The sequence below is a fragment of the Xiphophorus maculatus genome, chromosome 9, assembly GCF_002775205.1.
Source record: "Xiphophorus maculatus strain JP 163 A chromosome 9, X_maculatus-5.0-male, whole genome shotgun sequence".
NCBI lineage: Eukaryota > Metazoa > Chordata > Actinopteri > Cyprinodontiformes > Poeciliidae > Xiphophorus > Xiphophorus maculatus.
Genome location: NC_036451.1, coordinates 4,998,998 through 5,018,259, shown reverse-complemented (window position 1 = coordinate 5,018,259; position 19,262 = coordinate 4,998,998). Strand labels below are relative to the sequence as shown.

Here is a 19,262-nt window from a genome sequence, read left to right as displayed (position 1 = left end):
ATGAAAGACAACTTTGTACTCTAAAGATGTTACCATTTATGTGAATTGGCACTTCAATACACCAAGATTAAGGCATTTTTCTTGTGGAAGAACAGAAGGTAGACACTGAAATATTCTATTGCAAGAAAATGTAAATGTATTTATGGACTTCTTCATCTTATATAAAAATAAGTACTTTCTAAATGCATTTTGCCAAGTGTAAAGGGTAGTTGAAGGAGGCTTAAGGTGTTTATGGTTTATTTTCAGAAATTTGGCTTGGCTTCTTAAAGTCAAGTGAAAAGACATATTAATGCTGCAGCATTTTGGGATCTTTTGGGCAGTTATTTTTGCTGACTTTGCAGATGCACTTTGGAAATGCCCCATCAATTCCAACATCACTGAACACCAGTGGACCAGACATGGTCCATGTCTTCAACTCCACCATTTGAGAACTAATATCCTTCATTGATTAACTGCATTGCAACTGCAGAATTTGATGACGTGGGGAGGAGTTAATTCCAACAATTTTATTTTGGTGTGCTGAAGTCTAAACATTGCAGGACAGAAACTCTCAAAAACAGGGGCTGGAGGCCTCTGTCATGAGTGACGGTGCTTAAGGCCTGAGCTCAACCTGATAAAATAACTTTCTGGTGAATTAGAGTGGAGACTGTTAGCGGTCATCCATCATCAGTGTCTGACCGCACAGATCTGCTTTTGGATGAATGGTCAAAAATCCACACAAGCACACTCCTAAATCCTGTGGAAAGTCTTTCCGATAGAGCTGAAGCCGTCGTACCTAGTGTAGGTACAAGATTTTCTTCGACAGATGTTTTATAGCAGTACAGGCCAGAGAGCACTGACAGTATGACCTTTGATCCTGCAGCTTGTAATTCAGTTGCCTGGTTCACACACAATTTCAGAACCAGTGAAACTCTGGAACTGCTGTATCAATCAACTGTATGTCAGTTTTAATGAATGAGACACCAGCTGTGATGCCTGTTTAAAAACTCAGTGGTTAATATTATTTGCTAACAGTTTTCCATTGTAGCCCCTAAGCTTATTTATTTAGTCTGGGTACACACAAATAGGAAATGATGCTTAGGCATAAAACATGTTTCATTTACAGCTGTAAACGTGTGGTCCTGCTGGTACAGCCTCATTAACCTTTTACAAGGATGTAATGTCTTTGCTTCAGCAAAAAAGGTCTCATAAAACAGGCCAAACTTAACAGAGTCAGAAATAATGTGTTTTACTAGATTGATGAGGAATAACACATAGTTACCACAAATTTCATACATTATCACCTTATAAAGCCATCTTTTACATGATCTAAATAAGAACAGAGAGAAACCCATCTACAGTGCCTTACAAAAGCAAATAATCCCCTCTGATGCTTTTGTGTTTTGTTAAAACCACAAAATTGTTTGTATTTTATAGGGATTTTATGTAATATGCCAATACAAAGTGGGACATGATGTTGACAGAAGATAACTCCTTGTTTTCAGATATTATCTGAAAACAAACATATCTAAATCTGAAAAGTGTGGAATGCAATTGTCTTCAGCCTGTCTGAGTAAAACATCAATATTTAATATAATACTGTAATAAATACAGTTATAATTTTATGGCATTTTCTTATCTAAACAAGACCAACACACTGAATTTGTTCATTGAAAATGATAGAGATTTTTTATTAGCACTCAAACAATGCTCCACTATATCTCCTTTCATTTATGCTAGCATAGTTTGTTAAAACTCACAGCTGTGAGGTACACAGATACATTTAAAGCATAATATTCACTGATCTGTGCATTAAAATTCTACAATTAAATTGAAATTAATGTCCTTAATTTGTATTAATATTTCTTTTTACATTTACGTTTGTTCTTATGTACTCTACTTGCTTAATGAAATATATATATATTTTTATAAATACTTAAGATTTCAGCTGTTTTTTCACAATATTTCTGTTTAGCGTTTCTTTAATGATATATACTTTGTTGATTTTGGAGCTGGATTGAAAATTTTAGAATAGGGCAAAAAGGACCATAAAGTACAAAATCTAGCTGTCTATTTTACTTAAGAAATGATAAAAAATTATCCCTTGTACTCTGCAACGCAAGAAAATTGTATTATTTGTAATTCACAAAACAAACACCCTCACAAAGCACATCTTCTCTTGGAAAGCCATCACAGCTGATAAAATGTGCTAATCAATTCTGATTTTCAACATCTTGGTACATTTGGACAGGGTATGAGAGCAAAATGTTCAATTTCAAAGTATTTTAAAGGCTAACATAACTATATAAAGGATGTATGAGTACCATAAACATTGTTTGAACAGCAGTTTAATATATCATGCTGTTCCACACATATACACCGTTTTAAGGAATGTGCATGTGTGGAAGCACATGTGATGGACAGATATTTATTACACTATGTGCATTTGTTTTCTCCACGATGCAAATCAGCAGCCAAACCACTCAAAATGAACATATGTTTCAACTCGAGTATGCAAGCGGGCCTTGCACAGAGAAACCAGCCTTAGGAGTCACAGCCAGAATGATGTCATGCAATACCAAATCATGTGAATGTTTAGCGTTGGAATCAGGCCTAAAAGGATGTAAAGCGAATGAGTTCCATATGAGTCAATAAAAGTGTGATGTAAAGCAGTAAAATTAATGAGTTAAAAAAAAAGAACTTTAGGAAAATGTTTCATTAATAATTGCGTCTAGACACAGCTCAAAATTCTGGGTTTAAGAGAAGCTCTGGCTGATGCTTTCAAAAGTAGTTTATTATGCAACATCTGAAACAGTTGGTATTATTAAAACAACATAGACAAAATTATTTCTCATGATCTAACATTAAATCAGACTAAACTTTTTCAGTTTCAGGTCAGTGGAGAATGTTTTTATTTTCTTCAAATCCAGAAGTTTGCATATATTTGTTTAGCAAACTTAAATCAAACATTTTCAGTATCTTTCCAAAATCTTTTTGTTTTGATGGAAATCTAGGCCTTTCTCGCTGACAGAATGAGGCCATCACATTTTCAGCTTTGTACACAAATTTTCTGAGTGACTGACATCTTTCTATAATTCAGATATCTGTTGCCCACATTGAATTTGTTGGGTTTATAACTATTTTAACCGTGTGATTAAAATCCATTTGTATTACTCAATTGTACTCAAGTCTTAACTTCCTGGCAGACATCTTCAGATGTCATTTCAACATTTCCACACAATGTTCTTTCCTCACGCTGCTATCCAACACCAGTCCCTCCTGAAAAACTGCAGAACTGTGGTTTTCAGATTATTTATAAAAACATTTGAAAGACTGAATCATTTTCCTTCCACTTCACAATTATGTACCAATGGTAAAGATTTATGTCTTCATTCTAGATTTCCCAATGAAAAGAGAAACAAATATGGAGAAAAATAGTAAAAACAGTCGATATAGGCCAGACGGTGGATTCAGAAGAAAGCTGATGGTCCTGCTTGGACTAATGGAACCTCTTAACTTTAGGCTCAGTCAAAAGGAAAACATGTGGAGTGTCTGAAGGGAACAAACCTCACATGGTGTATTTTAAAAACCCTCTTATCCGCATCAGTTATTTTAAATGGATTCAATTTATCAGTGTAATTCCATCCATAACATCCATCCATTTTCTGTATACCCTTGTATACAGAAACCTTGGGAGGGCTGCTGTTGCCTTTCTCCGTATAACGTTCTGGGCGAGAGGCGGGGTTCACCCTGCACAGGTCGCCAGTCTGTCGCAGGGTTCAGTGTAATTTCAAATGCATTTAAAGTACCAGGCTCAAAATTGCACACACCTTTAACTGAGTGCATCAGTTCCTACATCTGTTTTCAGTTATTTGAGTTATTCAAACAAAGTCAATGTTTACTTATATCACCTTGAATAACAATATAGGGTCATAAAAGAGCATATATAAAACTACAAAAACTAGCACTGTTACTCACATTACACTTTTTTTTCTTCTCCAAAATCTCCTCCTCTCTCTCTTTTGGCATTCCTACCTAATGGCATCATTACTGACTCTGTCCAGCTAAATGCAGGCTCCTTGTAATCTCACACGGGTGGAGTGTTTAAGACAAAAAATGAAAAGCTCTCGGCAGAAGGAAACAAAGAAAAACACGGGACTCGTAGGAAAAGACGCTGAAAATCAACAAAGGAGGCTTTGAGATGAGAGGCTTTGATCTTCCAGAGAAGGTAGAAACTATTCTGCCTTCCCTTCTCATCACTCCTCAGCCGTCTCCCTCTTACTAATCACAACTGGCAGGAAAACGTCAGACAGGCAGGCTTTCAACTGAGAGGAACCAGTTTCTACAGCACACAGCTGAAACAAACCAGGAATCTTCATAAAATGCATCCAGACAATTGATGAAATGCTTGATTTAATTTAGAAAAATGTAACGTTTTGATTTGAGCTGATTTTCTTCAGCTGGTTTTCAAATTTACACAGCTTCTTTTTCTACACTTCTGTCCAGTCAAGAAAAAAGAAAATTTACATGGCTCTAAATGAAGAAATGAAAAAGAAAAGAGAAAATATAAGTACAAATGTGTTTCACTAGTTGATCTTCTACTTGATTATCTCTCAAAGGCTTATTAACAAATAAAAACCTGAAAATGTTAAACACATTTTTATTTTCTCTTATCCCTGTAAATAAAAACCAGCGCAACCAATTATATCCAAAAGTCACCTAATTAGTACATGTGTTTGATTTAATTTAAGTATGAATACAACTGTTCTGTGAAGCAGCAGTTTCAGATTTTGCCAATGTGCTTCATAACTGCAAACTAAAAAAGAAAAAACAGCGTGGAGGACAAACTGTGGATAAAACAGGAAAAGTCACGCCACCAGTTTGGCAGCATTTCAGATATTTAAAACAAAAGCTAAATCAATAATAATTGATAGTGTGATTAATTTTTCAGCTGTACAGTCTAGTCCTATTTGTATTAAATATACTTTTCATTAAGTTGCATTTCTGCATTAGGTTTTTTATTGATCTGATATACTGTTCTAATCTTAAATGTTTTCATTAGCTGTAACTGAAATAAAGTCTTTAAGACAGTCTGTAGTTAATCTATAAAATGTGTTTCAATGAAATAAATGCACCTGTCAATATAACATTATTTTTTGACTATGATCAAGCACACAATGCAAGTTTTGCAAACCATATATCATGTTTGCACGTCATAGCTGAGAGTTTGTTAAACACATCTCAATACTATAATTGTGTGCATTTATGAGGTGATGAAATTGAACAAAAATGATTTTGAAAGGCACTATGAATAAACTTCTTTCCACTAGAACATGACTGCATTTACTGTATGTGAGTAAAATGGCTTGAGAAGGAATCCTGCTTCTTTCCTCTTTTTTTGTTTTCTCCCTGCAGGATGGAGTTTCGGGGGGAGACTTCCTGGTTATCTTCCCATACAGGCCTGACCCCAATATCCAGGCGTCCTCCTCACACTTTTGCTTCATACACAGACTCTCTTAGAAACTTGCAAAAGGATAGACTTTAGAAGAACACACAGTGTTGTGTTTACCGAGTCAGATTGCAATACAAATAAAAAGACTTCTGATGTAAAAGCAGCCAGATCAAACAGGAGGGGCTGTGTTATCGCACTGGGCTGGATAAAACGGAAAGAAAATGGATCTGTGTCATAAATGTCCCAATGAAAACAAAACAGAGGAGGGGGCAGAAGGGAAGGCAGAGATCCGGGGTCAAAACAACATTTGGAAAAATGTTCAGCTACCCCTGCTCGCAGTGTGTTGTGCTAATCATTCCTCTACTCCCTGAGGGGTTTCACTCTGACATCCTCGTAAACATCTTCAGAAGCAAACGAATGTCACTTGCCGGTGAAGGACAAACACACAGCTGTAAAGTCTGTAAAAAGGAGACGACATGGAAGCTCAAACTCAGACTGCTGTAACTGTGAGAAGACAATCTCAGAATTTACTTCATCAGACAGAAAGAATTGTGTGAAAACCTAAACTTAGTCCAAGACGAAAGTTTTGTTTTTCCATTTCTGTTGATACGTCAAAGCATTGCAGTTCTTATATCACATCCTAATAAATTCCACACTCAAAAAATGCACAATGAATTGGATATTTATTACATTTGTGTATAAAAGAACAGATTTATACCTTGTATTATGTGGTTATTTTTTAAGATGAATGCTCACAGAACAGAGAAATAAGGATATGTGCTTCAGAAAAATGTTGAAAACCAGCAGAGAAGCAACATCTGGATGAGGAATTTGTGTTCACCACACAAATCATCTGTCTATTAATTTCTTTTCTTTTCCTTCAGGTCTCCTGGTTCAGGTATTTTCATATTAACCTGCTTACAGTATTTGACATAAAAATGTTCAGGCTGTGGGAGCAAACTTACACCAAGAGCCATTAACATTTATGGAAATGCTGCTGCAATACATTGTCAAAATATGGCATGAGATATTTAATCTATCAAGGCAATTCTTATTTTGAGCGTTGAATGTGTCTTTTTTTTTTTTTTACATTTAAGCTAAAAAGCATCCAAACCTGCAAAAATAATCAGATTCATTCAGAGTTGTTCGCTCACCTCTTCCTTTAAGTGTCCCCTAGAAAAGTGTCAAATTAAATTTTTTTATTATTAAAATGTTGTTGTTCCTGTGTGTTTTTCCCTAAGCACTTTGAAAATAATTGCAATCAATCTCATGAAATGTCTCTTAAACACATAATTTGTTGCAGTGAATGGCCTTACGTGACTATTTGCCAGTTCTGACCTGCAGCGTGACATTGGTGTTAAATGAGCCGATGATATATTGTCTAGACATTACTGCTGAGAATGAGAGAGCACTTAGAAGGTGATGACAATCGTCAAGCCGTTACAAAACTAAGAGCCTCGCAGTCACCCCTGACGGAATGCTAATGAAAGAGACCGTCAGTCCAAACATCTGCACAGAGAGACTAAGTCCAACAGTTCCTGCTAGGGAGGAGGTGAGGATCATTCAGAGGGCAGAGTGTGAACAAACTATCACATCTTCCACCTTTCCAACTGCTTTTGTTTGGACTACCAAGAATAAAGTTCAACACATTTTATATTGCAAAATTTCATTTTTTTTTTCAGACACAATTTCCATGTTATTCCAGCAGTTTTTAAATTTTAAGACATTTGTTCATAAAGTTGTTCCCGGTTGAGGTTTATAATCTGTGTGGTCCACAAATATGAAAACATTTTGCTGACGTTCCAGTTCATCAGTGTGGAATTACAGCATACGGACAAACTGAGATCGGTTTCTAAAATCTAGAATGGGTCATAGTTTATTCTGCAATTACTGAGAAAGGGGCTGGCTTGTGATATCTATAGTTTTGTTTATGGACCTTCCAAACCCATAAAATAAGAGTATAGGTTGCAGGATGTTTTATGATCTTCTGATTTTATAATCAGAAACCACTACAACAGCAAAAACCTGACTTATTTTTTCCTAATCACCATTCCAAACTTCAAAATATCACATAGAAGCAGCTTTCAGTTTTTAAAGTCAAGGTAAATGAGCAGAAAACTTTAGCTGTTGATTTTTCTTTCATATTCAAAATAATAATTAAAAATGATTTATTCTAATGTTCCACAGCTAAACGTTCCCTCACAAAGTATATGACTGACATAATTGTGGGAGGAATCCTTGACCAAACTCATCAGAAATTTGGGGGTGGAAGGGCATTTAGGAATCTTCACTGTAGAACATTCATCTAAGAAAGTCTATGTGCAAAAATAAAAAAGTGACTTTTTTTTACACTAACTTACTTGAAAAATTATCTGAACAAGTTTCATATTTTTCCAGTCTGTTCAAAACTGCACATGGACCCTTGTTTTAACAGAAAACGCAGAACTGTGAGAAATTGCACAAATAAAATTAAAGATTTTTTTTTAATGCATGCATTCCTTTCTTTTGATCTGTATTACCTGGGTCATGAAAGGGCACCAGAGCGAAGTTATACAGCGGTCTCTTCGGTCGGCTCAGGGATGTTTCTAAAATCTTGGAAGCTCCCTCGATGACCTGAACCAGGTCGTCGTACATGGAGCCGGTCACATCGAAAACGAACGCCAGGGTGGATGCTCCCTCCGGGATGTCCTCATTCTTGGCCAGGGTGCCTGAGTCCTGCGCGGCTGAAAAGGCCACTGACAATAAAATTAAGAGCCACATAAGTTCAAAAGTCCAAGAATCCTTCTCTGGCAGAGTTTTAGTACAGTTGGTTTTCGCCAGTGTGACCCTCAGGGCGAGTGTCGACATAAAGGCAGAGACATCAGAGCGGTTTGTGAAGTGCAGAGTGAGCCAAAGTGGAACACAGGACTCTTTTAGTGCGCCTCTGTGGTTTCTGCAGCTCCTCAGAGATCTATGAGCTACACTCCCGGTCCCAGCGGCTCTGGCACTGTCCCTCACAGAAATGCAGAGTCAGGACCCTTCATCTGCTCTGACATACAAAGACCACCTCTAAGCTGGCCACACAATCTCCGAGGCGCAAAGCCTGTCCCATTGGACAAGAAGAGGTTTCGCGAGACATCCTGCGTGCATTTTGTTTATTACAAAATATCTGCCTACTGATATAGCTCACTTTAAAAATATTAACGCATTATGTCGTTTTTTATATATAAAATTACTCCACTCGGGTTTTTTTTTTAAAAACTCTTTCTATTAATCCATTTAGGTTGTTGTGTATTCTCTATTGTTTTCTGTCACTAGATGCAACGTTTAAGAAAAAATAAATAGTTGGTTGGATTTTAGATATTGAAAAATTCACAAGTTGAAGAGCAACAAGTCGAAAACAGATGTGTGGAGACTCCGAGATTTTCTTGTCTGTGCTCAGGTCTGCATTTCCATCTAGTGGCAATATGCTGATATCGCATCTAAATTCAAAACAAAAATTCGATTTAATGGAATATTCTACAAATGCGTTTTGAAAACCAATTCTATAGAAATATGTTTCGTGAAAACAAATTGTTCTCTTTTGTTTTAGCTACTTAGTACACTTGAGCAAAAAATGCATGTTGATAACTAGGGAAAACTTTTGTGTCACTGCTTTGTGTTTTAAAAACAACAACAAAACAGTCAAACAATCATCAAAAAGTAGATTTTTCTTTCGTTAAAGAAAATTTGAGCAATTTGTCCCTTTTATTACAGCATTAAAAAGTCTTGGTTCTATAATTTACATATGGTTTTTATGGACTAACTACATGTAGAAATGCAAGCCAACTTGCTTTTTTTCCAGTTCTAGACGTAAGACTAACGGTGAATGCGTGAAGGAACATGCCTCAAAACTGAAAGTTGCACCTTCCTCATTGGAAAACAATTAGAGATGTGAAAATATCTATGTCGCACGAGAGGCTTTTATCCGATACTTTCAGTTTCTGTGCAACTGCTTTGTTGTGCCCTGTCAATATTTTTATTCAAAGAACTTGACTGTTGTGTCAAACACAAACATTCCAAAAGAAAACATAAGTCAGTAGTTTTTTTTTCACAGCACTGGCTCTCAGATTAGTTATTCCACAGCTGAAGAACTAGAAACTAAATGCAACCTCCACATCTTTATTTCTAGAGCTGAAGACACTAAGTAAAGAGATCTGTAATGACCTTAAGGGTCTACATGGTTCATACTTGACAAAACCCACTCAGGAATGTGATACATTTTGGCCAAAGACCATCCGGTACCATACAGACCAATTTAAAAAGTTCAAATTATATCCTTTCATAAACAGAGAACCAATGCATTGAGTTAAGAACTGGAGTGAAATGATCAACAGGCAGCAGCATTTAGGTAAATAGAAGTTATTGTTGCAGAGTATAACAAAAAACAAACAAACAAATAAATTACTTCAAATAAAGATGTACAATAAGTTTTCTGTTATTGTGCAAGACTTTTTAAGTATTATTATTATTATTTTGCCTAAAACCACTTTTGGAACAAAAACGTTGGTGGTGAAAGTATTCAATAAAAAGGCAGAAGCATGTTTATGGATGTTACATAGAATGCCCATGGCCAATTGTTAGCAGCTTTCAGTTTCCATATGACTGCAATATCGCCAAATTCCCTATTGAGCCAATTATAAATTCCCCTTTTCAAATCAACAGCTTTTCTGAGAAACACTCACCAGCCACTGTTTGCTGGATCAGTTCAACACAAATTGAGAATAAGGCCACCACATGTATTCAGACACCTGTACCTTGTGAAGACAGTTTGCCAGAGTTCAAACTAAGCATCATAAGAGGGAAGAATCAGGATTTAAGTAACTCTGAATGAAGCGTGGTTGTTGTTGCTAAATAAGATTTCATGTGACGGGGCTTTTCGTTACAAAGTACAAACATATTCAAGTAGATCGATAGGTGGTCCATATTGGCTGTCTGATATAAAGACAGATATTCTTTATATCTGTCGGTGGACCAACTCAAGCTGCCTGTAGCGAACCGGGCATTTAGCAGAATGACTAATTTAAAGTCAGAAGTTTCTCTGCAGGCAAAGCATTTCTGTGTTTAGGGGTGAGGCAGGTTTTGTCCCGTTATTGCAAGGACGATTATGAAAATATAAATAGAAAGTTTTTCTAACGTCAACATCAGACCTATGTTTTTATTCACAAACCAGTGTATGAAAAAATATTCTTGCCCATAATTTGATAGTTAGAGGCACAGATCCACCCCCTCCTCTTCACCATGGACCCGGAGTCTGAACAACATGGAGGCTCTGAGAGTCATTATTAGACTGAGGGCAGCCAGACCAGTTTATTTTTTACTAAATTATTATATTTAGCTAAATATTATTGCTGAGGGGCACAAACAGGCCTTCTGACATACAGATTAAAAAGAAAAATAATTTTAAAAATTTTTTGAAAAAAAAACCTCAAAAAGGGCACTAGGGGCATCAAGGACAAAAGGGCAGGGGCTCAAGCCCCCCCCCCCCCCCCCCCCCCGCACGTGCCTGCTTCAGACCAATTTACTGAAGGAAGAGACAAAACATGAGACTTACGATAGAGACTTTCATTTTTGAAAGCAGATGTCTCAAACAAATTTGTTGCACTATTGCTGACTGTGGGAGGGGTTATAGTGCCAGCAGTATTTATTTCACAGTCAGTGAGCTTTCTGCAAAGACACCAAGTGCCCTTTTGAAGAAGCAAGGTAAGACTAACACTGATGTGTCTATTGCAATACTTTCAATTACTAACTTACATTAATTCAAAGTTTTGCTGAATTTATGAACTTACTTAATAATATTTAGAAATGTAGTATGTAAACTTAGAACTGCTCTGTAGGAGGGCCAATAAGTTCAGATTTTGTATTTAGTGAAATAAATTTGAAACTTCTCAAAGAAACTAAAACTAACTAAAGGAGAAACTAAAAGACCCCAGAGTCATTAGTGATGGACGATTATCTCTAAGACAGAAACATTTGGAAAAAAAATAATTTGTGGACGTAAACACCAAATAAAAGTGTGAAATGATGTTTGCTGAGAAGAAATGGAGAATAATTTAAAATAAAATTTGAGTGTTCTAGGAGAATCGGCGGCATCAAGATTGTGTCGCCACCTACTGGTGCTGCAGCGGTTTTCTGATTTTCTGACAACTAATCCTTTTTCCTAAACTTCCCAGTGTTGTATAAAGTACTGAAATCTCAGAGTCAAGTAAAAGTACAAGTACCTCTCCAAAATACGACTTTGGTAAAAGTCGAAGTCACTGACTGAAATGTTACTTGAGTAAAAGTCTTAAAGTATCTGAAACTTCTTGTACTTAAGTATGGAAATTACTGTAAAAATGGATGTACTCAAGTAATGTAATGAAAAGTACAAGTAAAAAGTAAAACAAGGCAAGTTTGAATGACATTTCTTATATTTTGGTAAACTTGTCAAATAAACTTAAAATAATGTACCCAACCAAGTGCAGGCAAAATGAAACCTGCTAATAAATTGTTCCAGTTTTAAAGAGTAGCACATGTTAATGGTTTGTGGTTTTGAACTTGCATGCCTTTCCTATATTCGTTAAATTTAGTCTAAATTGCTATCGCTATGGCTTCTGTCCCCCATTGAACTAGGGTGACCAGACGTCCTCTTTTTCCCGGACATGTCCTACTTTTCAGACCTAAAAAGATGTCCGGGGGGAATTTAAAAATTGTCCGGGATTTTGGTCAATTGCCTCAAAACACATTACATAGCTTACAGTGCATTATAGGGCACGGCGCTGCGTGTCACGTAATCCCTGAGCCGCGTCAGTGCGGGCAGCACTCTTCTCTGTTCGTCCCACCCACCCAACCGGTGTAAGGTGTTCTGATTTCTGATTTCCCCAACAATGGGAAAAGCGAAACAGGTGTAGCCTATTGGAGGTGATGAACAAGCCCAGGCAAGCAGGCTACGGACTTTGTTCGGTAGCCTGCTTGCTAATCAGTAGGTGGGGTCAAAACACTTTGTTTCTCTCTCTCGCGTTTTTGTAACGAGTAACTAAACCACACATTGAAAATGTATCGGAGTAAAAGTACGCAATTAAGTTCGGAAATATAGTGAAGTAAAAGTGAAAGTCATCAAAAATTTTCATACTCGAGGAAAGTATGAAGTACTCCAAACTATACTTAAGTAAAGTAGTGAAGTATTTGTACTTTGTTACTATACAACACTGAAACTTCCGCAATTTTCAAAAATTATTTCGATCTTTTCTGCTGTCTAATCTATAAATACAAACAAATGTGAAACTTGTCAGTAGCAATGATCATTAAAAAGTCTTTGTGAAAGCTGATGTAGTCAAAGCAGATAAAGACCAATCTTTAAAATGTAACTAATGTTGCATGGTGTGCCCATAAATGGTTATCCAACCCACGGGGCAGTTCTGATTTCCAACTTCCTGTAACAATAATAATAATAATTAAAAAACCTACAGATGTATGTGAGTTGGCTTTTTCAGTTTTGTCACAATGCATTGCTTCCTTCTTACTTTTTCTGTCAACAAATAGTTGTGTAATCCACAGTAATGTCTCTCTTTCCCACCCCAAAGTGAGTGAATATCAAAGGTTCCTTCAGTTCACCGGAGCAGCAGCCCATCATGAACTCCAAGCTAAGTGAGACTCATCAGAAAGCAATCTGCTCCCAGCTGGGACATGTTCAACTGAAACTGCTCTACAAAGCCAGTGTCCATGGTTATACTGCTGCTGCCTTTCACCGGCAATGTGACAGCCTGTCACCCACTCTGTCTGTGGGCTACAATGCCTCTGGTTACATTTTTGGAGGCTACACCACTCAACCTTTTGATCAGTCTGGACAATATGCTAAAGATGACCAGGCATTTCTTTTTACTTTTGAGGGAAGAAAACTCATCAAATATCCAGTTGCTAATGCTTCATGCGCTGTTAGAATGATGAGCAACTGTGGTCCTTATTTTGGAGAATCCCTGGTTCTTATTAATACGGGCATGCCAGTTGTACATAGCAAGGCAGCAAGTTATTACCCATTTAATGCTGCACAGATGCATGGAAATGATTTGAACTTGATAGAGTGTGAGGTCTACCAGCTGGTGGGTGAGTTACTTTTAAATGTCTGAACATTATTTTTATATGAACATTTTATGCATTTTCTAACTCAAGTTTGCTTTTCAACAATGACTGTAACAGAGCTGACTAAATTTGAGGATCCATGGCGGACTGTAACCTGGAACCTTGAGTAAGATGAATGAAGACTCACACTTGCATACAATAACACAACTGCTGGGAGGTAAAGTGAGAGCTGTTGGAAACCTAGTTAACAATACTGTGGTGTAAACACTGCAGTTTTTTGTTCTCCTGCCATGGTTATGGACAAGAACCACACAAATGTTATCACAGAAATAATCCGACTTTACCCACATAGCATAAAGATAGCATTCAAAAACAACAACGAAACTGAAACTCAAGCGACTGCAGACATTGATCAATCATTTTACGGTGTTCTAAACTACAGCTCAGAGTTTTCTAAATGTACATGATGCAATAATGGGTTTGAGGCATTTGCAAACAAAACATTCCAAGCCAATCTTCCATATTGAATATCTCAGTATTTTACAGTGGTTTCAGTCTAAAGCTTAAAAAGACACATTTTGAGGAAGTGTGTAATTAAAGCTCATTTTAAATTTTGCCATTCTTTGCCAATTTCCTGTAATTGAAAAGCCATGCTGTTGTTGATGGTGTCTTTCAAATTCAGTTTGAATCTGTTAGCGTTACATATCAAGTCTAAGGTAATTTTATTTATGTTATAGATTGTAACTGCAGTAAAACATAAGTTTAATGCTTCACTTGTCTGGACTTACCGCCGCTGCTTGTGCAGATGGGAGCAGGGGACAGTGAGATATTTTTTTTCAACTAACTGCAGTATCACAAATAAAACAAAAACAAGAAAAACAAGTTTGCAAAAACAAGAATATCAACAGAATTGGAAATTCATCAATTTAAATCTACAGAGTTGATTAAACCAGACTTGTGACTCCCACCTATTACAATGGCACCACACACAGCATCAGAAAAAATATCTTCATTTGAACTATTCACAAGTACTGTTATTTATTCCATTAATTACAGTATAAATTTTGTAGTTACACAATTGGCTTTAATACAGTAGAGCTAGTTTCTATCTGGACTTGGGTTTTCCCAAATTTAAGAAACGTAAATTTTGTTTTCTTCACAGTGGCGAAAGTGTAGGATTCATGTTAGTGCACTGAATTAGTCTGATTTAACCAAAAGCAAATTCAATACAAATGACTAGGATTAATTTAATTACCATTTAAAGAATAAAAGTTCCATATTAGATGCAGTTTAATCTGAATCTTAATTGATCAATTCTTTAAATTTGTGGTTGAATCACAACACCCATCTCACTGGGAAAAAAAAAAGAAAAAAAAACTGTTTAGTTTATAATTTGCTTGAATTATAAATTTTTTACCTTCCAACAGACATAAGCTGGAGCTGATGAATTACATAGAGAACTACAAACCCCAGATCAGTTCTGTGTCCCAAGCTCGGGTTTTACTCGTTGGACCAGTCGGAGTTGGAAAGTCCAGCTTCTTCAACTCCATCAAATCTGTTTTCAGAGGCCATGTCACCAACCAGGCCATATCTGGTTGTTCCTCCACCAGCCTCACCACTCAGGTCTGAATCAGTCAAATTTACATTCTTTTTAAAGTAATTCATCTGAAACAAAAATCCTCCCAATATTCCTATTGTCAGTGTATTAATTCACCTTCTTTAGTTTCGAACTTACTCACTGAAGGCTGGAAGAGAAGGCAGACTTCTGCCAGTCATCCTGTGTGACACGATGGGACTGGAGGGCAGCAACGACACAGGACTTGATATAGAAGATATAACTAGCATTTTCAAAGGTCATCTGCCTGACCGTTACCAGGTGTGACATTTGATTACATTGTACATGATGGAGCATAAATCTGACAGCAGTTAACTTAAACAAAGCTTCTTTTTTTTCTCCTTCAAACATTACTGCAGTTCAACCCTGCTACTCCTCTGGATTCTGATGCTAGTGGCTATTGCAAGTCTCCAAGTCTCAAAGACAAGATCCACTGTGTCACATACGTACTTGATGCTTGCAACATCTCCATTATGTCCGCAAAGATGGAGGAGAAGCTGGGAGCTATCCGCAAAAAGGCCAACCAACTACGTCAGTAAAGCTGAATCTCTTATAGTAGTATAATGAAAATGTGTAAACATGTGTATCATATTAGTAACCGCTGTTCTTTGTGAAATTATTGCATTTCAAAACAGAAGTTTACAAGCAGTATAAAAAACAATAGTCAGAGCTTTTTCCCCTCACTGTATGACTTTAAATCAGACTAATTGTTTTCTGTTTTCAGTTAGAATAGCAAAACTTGTTTCTCCTTGATAAATGACAACAAATTGTTTCTTTTTACTTTCTTCAAACTCAGAAGGTCACATTTTCTTATCACTAGGGTCAAACTTTAACCTTCTCACAAGTTTGCAGAAATTCTGACATAACTGGTGTACTGGTTTGTAAAAGAATTGGCTCAAAATTATTCTTAATGTCTCAAAGAAAGTTTAAAAAATGTGATTTTTGGTTTTACGGCTTCGTCCTTTAGTAGAGGACGCTTCATTGTGGATAAAGAATTTTTTATCACCATCAGCCAGTTTTACTTCTCAAGGTCTTTTGCGTTTGTTGTGGGGTTCATTTGCACAGTTCAAACCAAAACGGATCCATGTCTGGGAATCAAAACCCATCTCTTTACTGAACTCAATGGCTGGAAATCCCCATGGTGTCTAATCTTCTTTAAAAAGATAAACATGACACTGTTAGATTTCTGGAAATTGTACTCAAGAATGAACCAGATCTTTAGGGGCTTATCATCAGCTGTGCTCCCCCCCCCCCATTGCTTAATGGTATAGTTATCTTAGTGCATGTAATTTGAAGAATATTATACATTTTCTCAACAATAACTATTCTGGCATTTAGCAAAGACAAATGTCCTAGCTGACCTAAAAGAAATGTTACATTTGATTTATAGTCAAACCGTGAAAAACAAACAACGATGAGTCTTTTTATGCAGTGACTTTGTTCTCCATAAGCCACTTTTTAATTAATTTGGTAGTATATTTTGTATAATTTTCTGTTTAAAGTAATGGCTTCATGTGTAAAGAAAATACTTGAAGTGAAGTTATTGCCACTCAGGTGCACAAACCGATCTATTGAGCCTCCAGTGTGGAAATGTTTCTGCTTGTGTTTGCAGGGATTCCTCAGCTGGTTGTACTGACCAAAGTTGATGAAGCCTGTTTCTTAGTGAAAGAGGACCTGACAAACATCTACCAGAGCATCTACATCAAGGAGACTGTGAGTGTTTTTACACAAAGAACATTTGATCAGAAAGTTGATTGTTGTTGTTTAGCAAATTTGATCTGAATAATGTGCGCTCTATGATGCAGATGCAACAGGCCAGCGCAAAGCTTGGGATACCGCTGAGCTGCATTGTTCCAGTGAGGAACTACACCGAGACGTTGGATCTAGATGTCAACTGTGACATCCTGCTGCTCAGTGCGCTCACCCAGATGCTTCGATCGGCGGATAATTTTTACGATGATTTCAGTGACCAATTGAGCACGCTTCAAACCAGGGAATAAGATTTTGAAAAAGCAGATGCAACAGATCAACCGCTGCAAATCCTAAAATTTTACCTATGTGTTTTTTTTTACCTGCACAGGTTTAATGCTCTACAAAATAAAATGTCAATGTCAAATTTATTTATATAGCACTTTAAAACAGGCATAAAACTGCACCAAAGTGCTGTACAAGAATGACAATAACACAAGTGAGTAAAAACAGAGTATCGAAACACTAGTTTAATTAAATGCTAAGGAATAAAAATGAGTTTTAAGAAGCGATTTAAAATGATCCAGGCTGTGGGCAGATCTAATTTGGAAAGGAAGATTGTTCCATAGAAGAGGACCAACAACAGAAAAAGCCCGATCTCCTTTCCTCTTAAGTCGGGTCCGAGGAACTGTCAGTAAAAGCTGATTATTTGAACGTAGGGTTCTGGACACAGACTGAAATATCCCATTTATCTATGCATTTAATTTTAATTTCAAGCTTGAAAAGCTAAACATATAATTCTAACTTTCAGTATATTAATGTTACTAAAGCTACATGTCACTATTCCATTTAGCTGTTCTCCCTGGGAATATTGTTCACCATAAAATATGCTTGTTAAACTGCATCCCTGCACATGTAAGATTCTACATAACCTAAGATTCTTTGACACATTCTGTGTAGAAACAAAACATATCCACCATCACCTACACATTTACTGGAGTGACAATTCAGTCGAGAGTTAAAATGTCAAAAATGCGAGTTGCATAGAAATTACTCAGAACCTGTCTAGTTTTTCTAAAACCCATTTTGCTCTTTTTTGAGTTTTTTCTTTACTAAATTCAATACTGCAGTCTCTCATTGTTTAATGTCTCAAAAGCCTGACAATATTTTCAGTCATTCTTTGAAACATTTGTTTGAAATAAAGATCTTGTAGCTTATCTTGCCCACACTTGGTTTTCTGTTCAATCTTAAATGTGATCATGTAGGTACTATGGATTCATATTGTGTCAGTTTGAGGCAGGATCAAAATGCAGACTGGAGCTTCATCCTGAAGAAATTTAACAATTAAACCAAAAACAACTTACGAGTATGAGAGGAGAACACACAAGGATTCTGTTAAAAAGTTAACAGAATAAGGATTCTGTTAAAAAGTTAACAGAATCCCAGATAGACTACAAAGTAGCAACAGAGGAACCTATAATAGTAGTGAGTAAAATAAAATGAAGAATTTAAACAGTGACAGGTGGCTAATTGTTAAATATGGTGCAGATGTGAGAGGAGCCGAGGCAGGAGACCTTGTCTTGTTATTAAAAGAGTTTGGAAATGGAAATCACCTTTTGACAATCACCTCAGCTGGTATTAATGAAAAGGTAATAATAAATAAAGTAATAATAAAGGTAATAATTCATACTCAGTTTTCAGTGAGTACCTATTAAAAACAATATGTTGAAGATAATGTGTCCCTTCTCAATAAACAACAGAACTTCTCTATTGGTATTACAGCAACCAAATCAGATGTATCCAAAAATAATCCCTCACTTGTCTGTAAAACATTGTTACTGTATATTATATAGATTTAAAGACATATAAAATATAGGAAGGAATTTAAGTGGAAACTTAGAATTAGGCTAAAAAATGATGGAACCCCCATTGGACAACTTTAAAGAATTACAATGACTTTTGGATTTATTGCTGACACATGTGGTATTTTTTCACAGTAGTCAGACAAAAAAAAAATTGTATATATTTTTAAATTTTACATTTGGCATCAATGCATTCAATTCTAGAGCTCCATAATTAATTTTTTCTGAGCATAACTGGGTTTGAACTGTCTTCTTTTCAAAGGAAAATACAAACATTATATTTGGTCTAGCACTAGGGGGAACTATTTCACCACTTTTTAGGCAGACTCCTTAAAAAGTTATAAGGGATAAAAAGAAAATGAAACAAAAAATGCACATGTACAATGTAATGCATCAATTGTTTGACATCAGTCTAATATTTATTACAATATTTTTCATTTAATTTTACTAGGTGTTTACTGCAGGATGTTAATGGAAAGCTGTGGAAATATTCAAATATAAGTCCTGACCTCACTAACCAAGATTTGCTCAACTAATGAGGACAGACAACCTGTGTTGCTGATGATTTTGCATGGCAAACAAAGAGGAA

The 19,262-nt window shown here is 36.3% G+C and overlaps 2 protein-coding genes across 3 annotated transcripts in view; one reads left to right on the top strand and one right to left on the bottom strand.

The window, feature by feature from the left end:
- The window catches only part of hmcn1 (hemicentin 1), an 82,410-nt gene extending 73,956 nt beyond the window's left edge, over positions 1-8,454 (bottom strand). Inside the window, exon 1 of the mRNA XM_023339534.1 lies at positions 7,951-8,454. Coding sequence (XP_023195302.1) covers positions 7,951-8,278 — 328 coding nt within the window. The 5' untranslated portion in view covers positions 8,279-8,454. The remainder of the gene's footprint in view (positions 1-7,950) is intronic.
- Positions 8,455-11,111: 2,657 nt separating this feature from the next.
- Positions 11,112-17,371, top strand: LOC102234784 (interferon-induced protein 44-like). 2 transcript variants are annotated; one of them, XM_023339317.1, is made up of 8 exons: positions 11,112-11,152; positions 13,012-13,531; positions 13,625-13,673; positions 14,935-15,130; positions 15,252-15,383; positions 15,482-15,653; positions 16,735-16,835; positions 16,928-17,371. In XM_023339317.1, the coding sequence occupies exons 2-8, from the start codon at positions 13,060-13,062 to the stop codon at positions 17,120-17,122; spliced, it is 1,317 nt and encodes a 438-aa protein (XP_023195085.1). In that variant the 5' UTR covers positions 11,112-11,152; positions 13,012-13,059; the 3' UTR covers positions 17,123-17,371. The 2 variants fall into 2 exon arrangements, with proteins under 2 accessions (XP_023195085.1, XP_023195084.1); XM_023339316.1 differs by having other exon boundaries at positions 15,231-15,383.
- Positions 17,372-19,262: the final 1,891 nt, after the last annotated feature.

What these genes read in the sequence shown, in the direction of transcription:
- LOC102234784 (XM_023339316.1), top strand. Translation starts at nt 13,060, where the DNA reads ATGAACTCCAAGCTAAGTGAGACTCATCAGAAAGCAATCTGCTCCCAG. An exon ending in CCACCAGCCTCACCACTCAG is followed by an intron (nt 15,131 to 15,230) that starts GTCTGAATCAGT and finishes CACCTTCTTTAG; the next exon opens with TTTCGAACTTACTCACTGAA. An exon ending in CAAAAAGGCCAACCAACTAC is followed by an intron (nt 15,654 to 16,734) that starts GTCAGTAAAGCT and finishes TTGTGTTTGCAG; the next exon opens with GGATTCCTCAGCTGGTTGTA.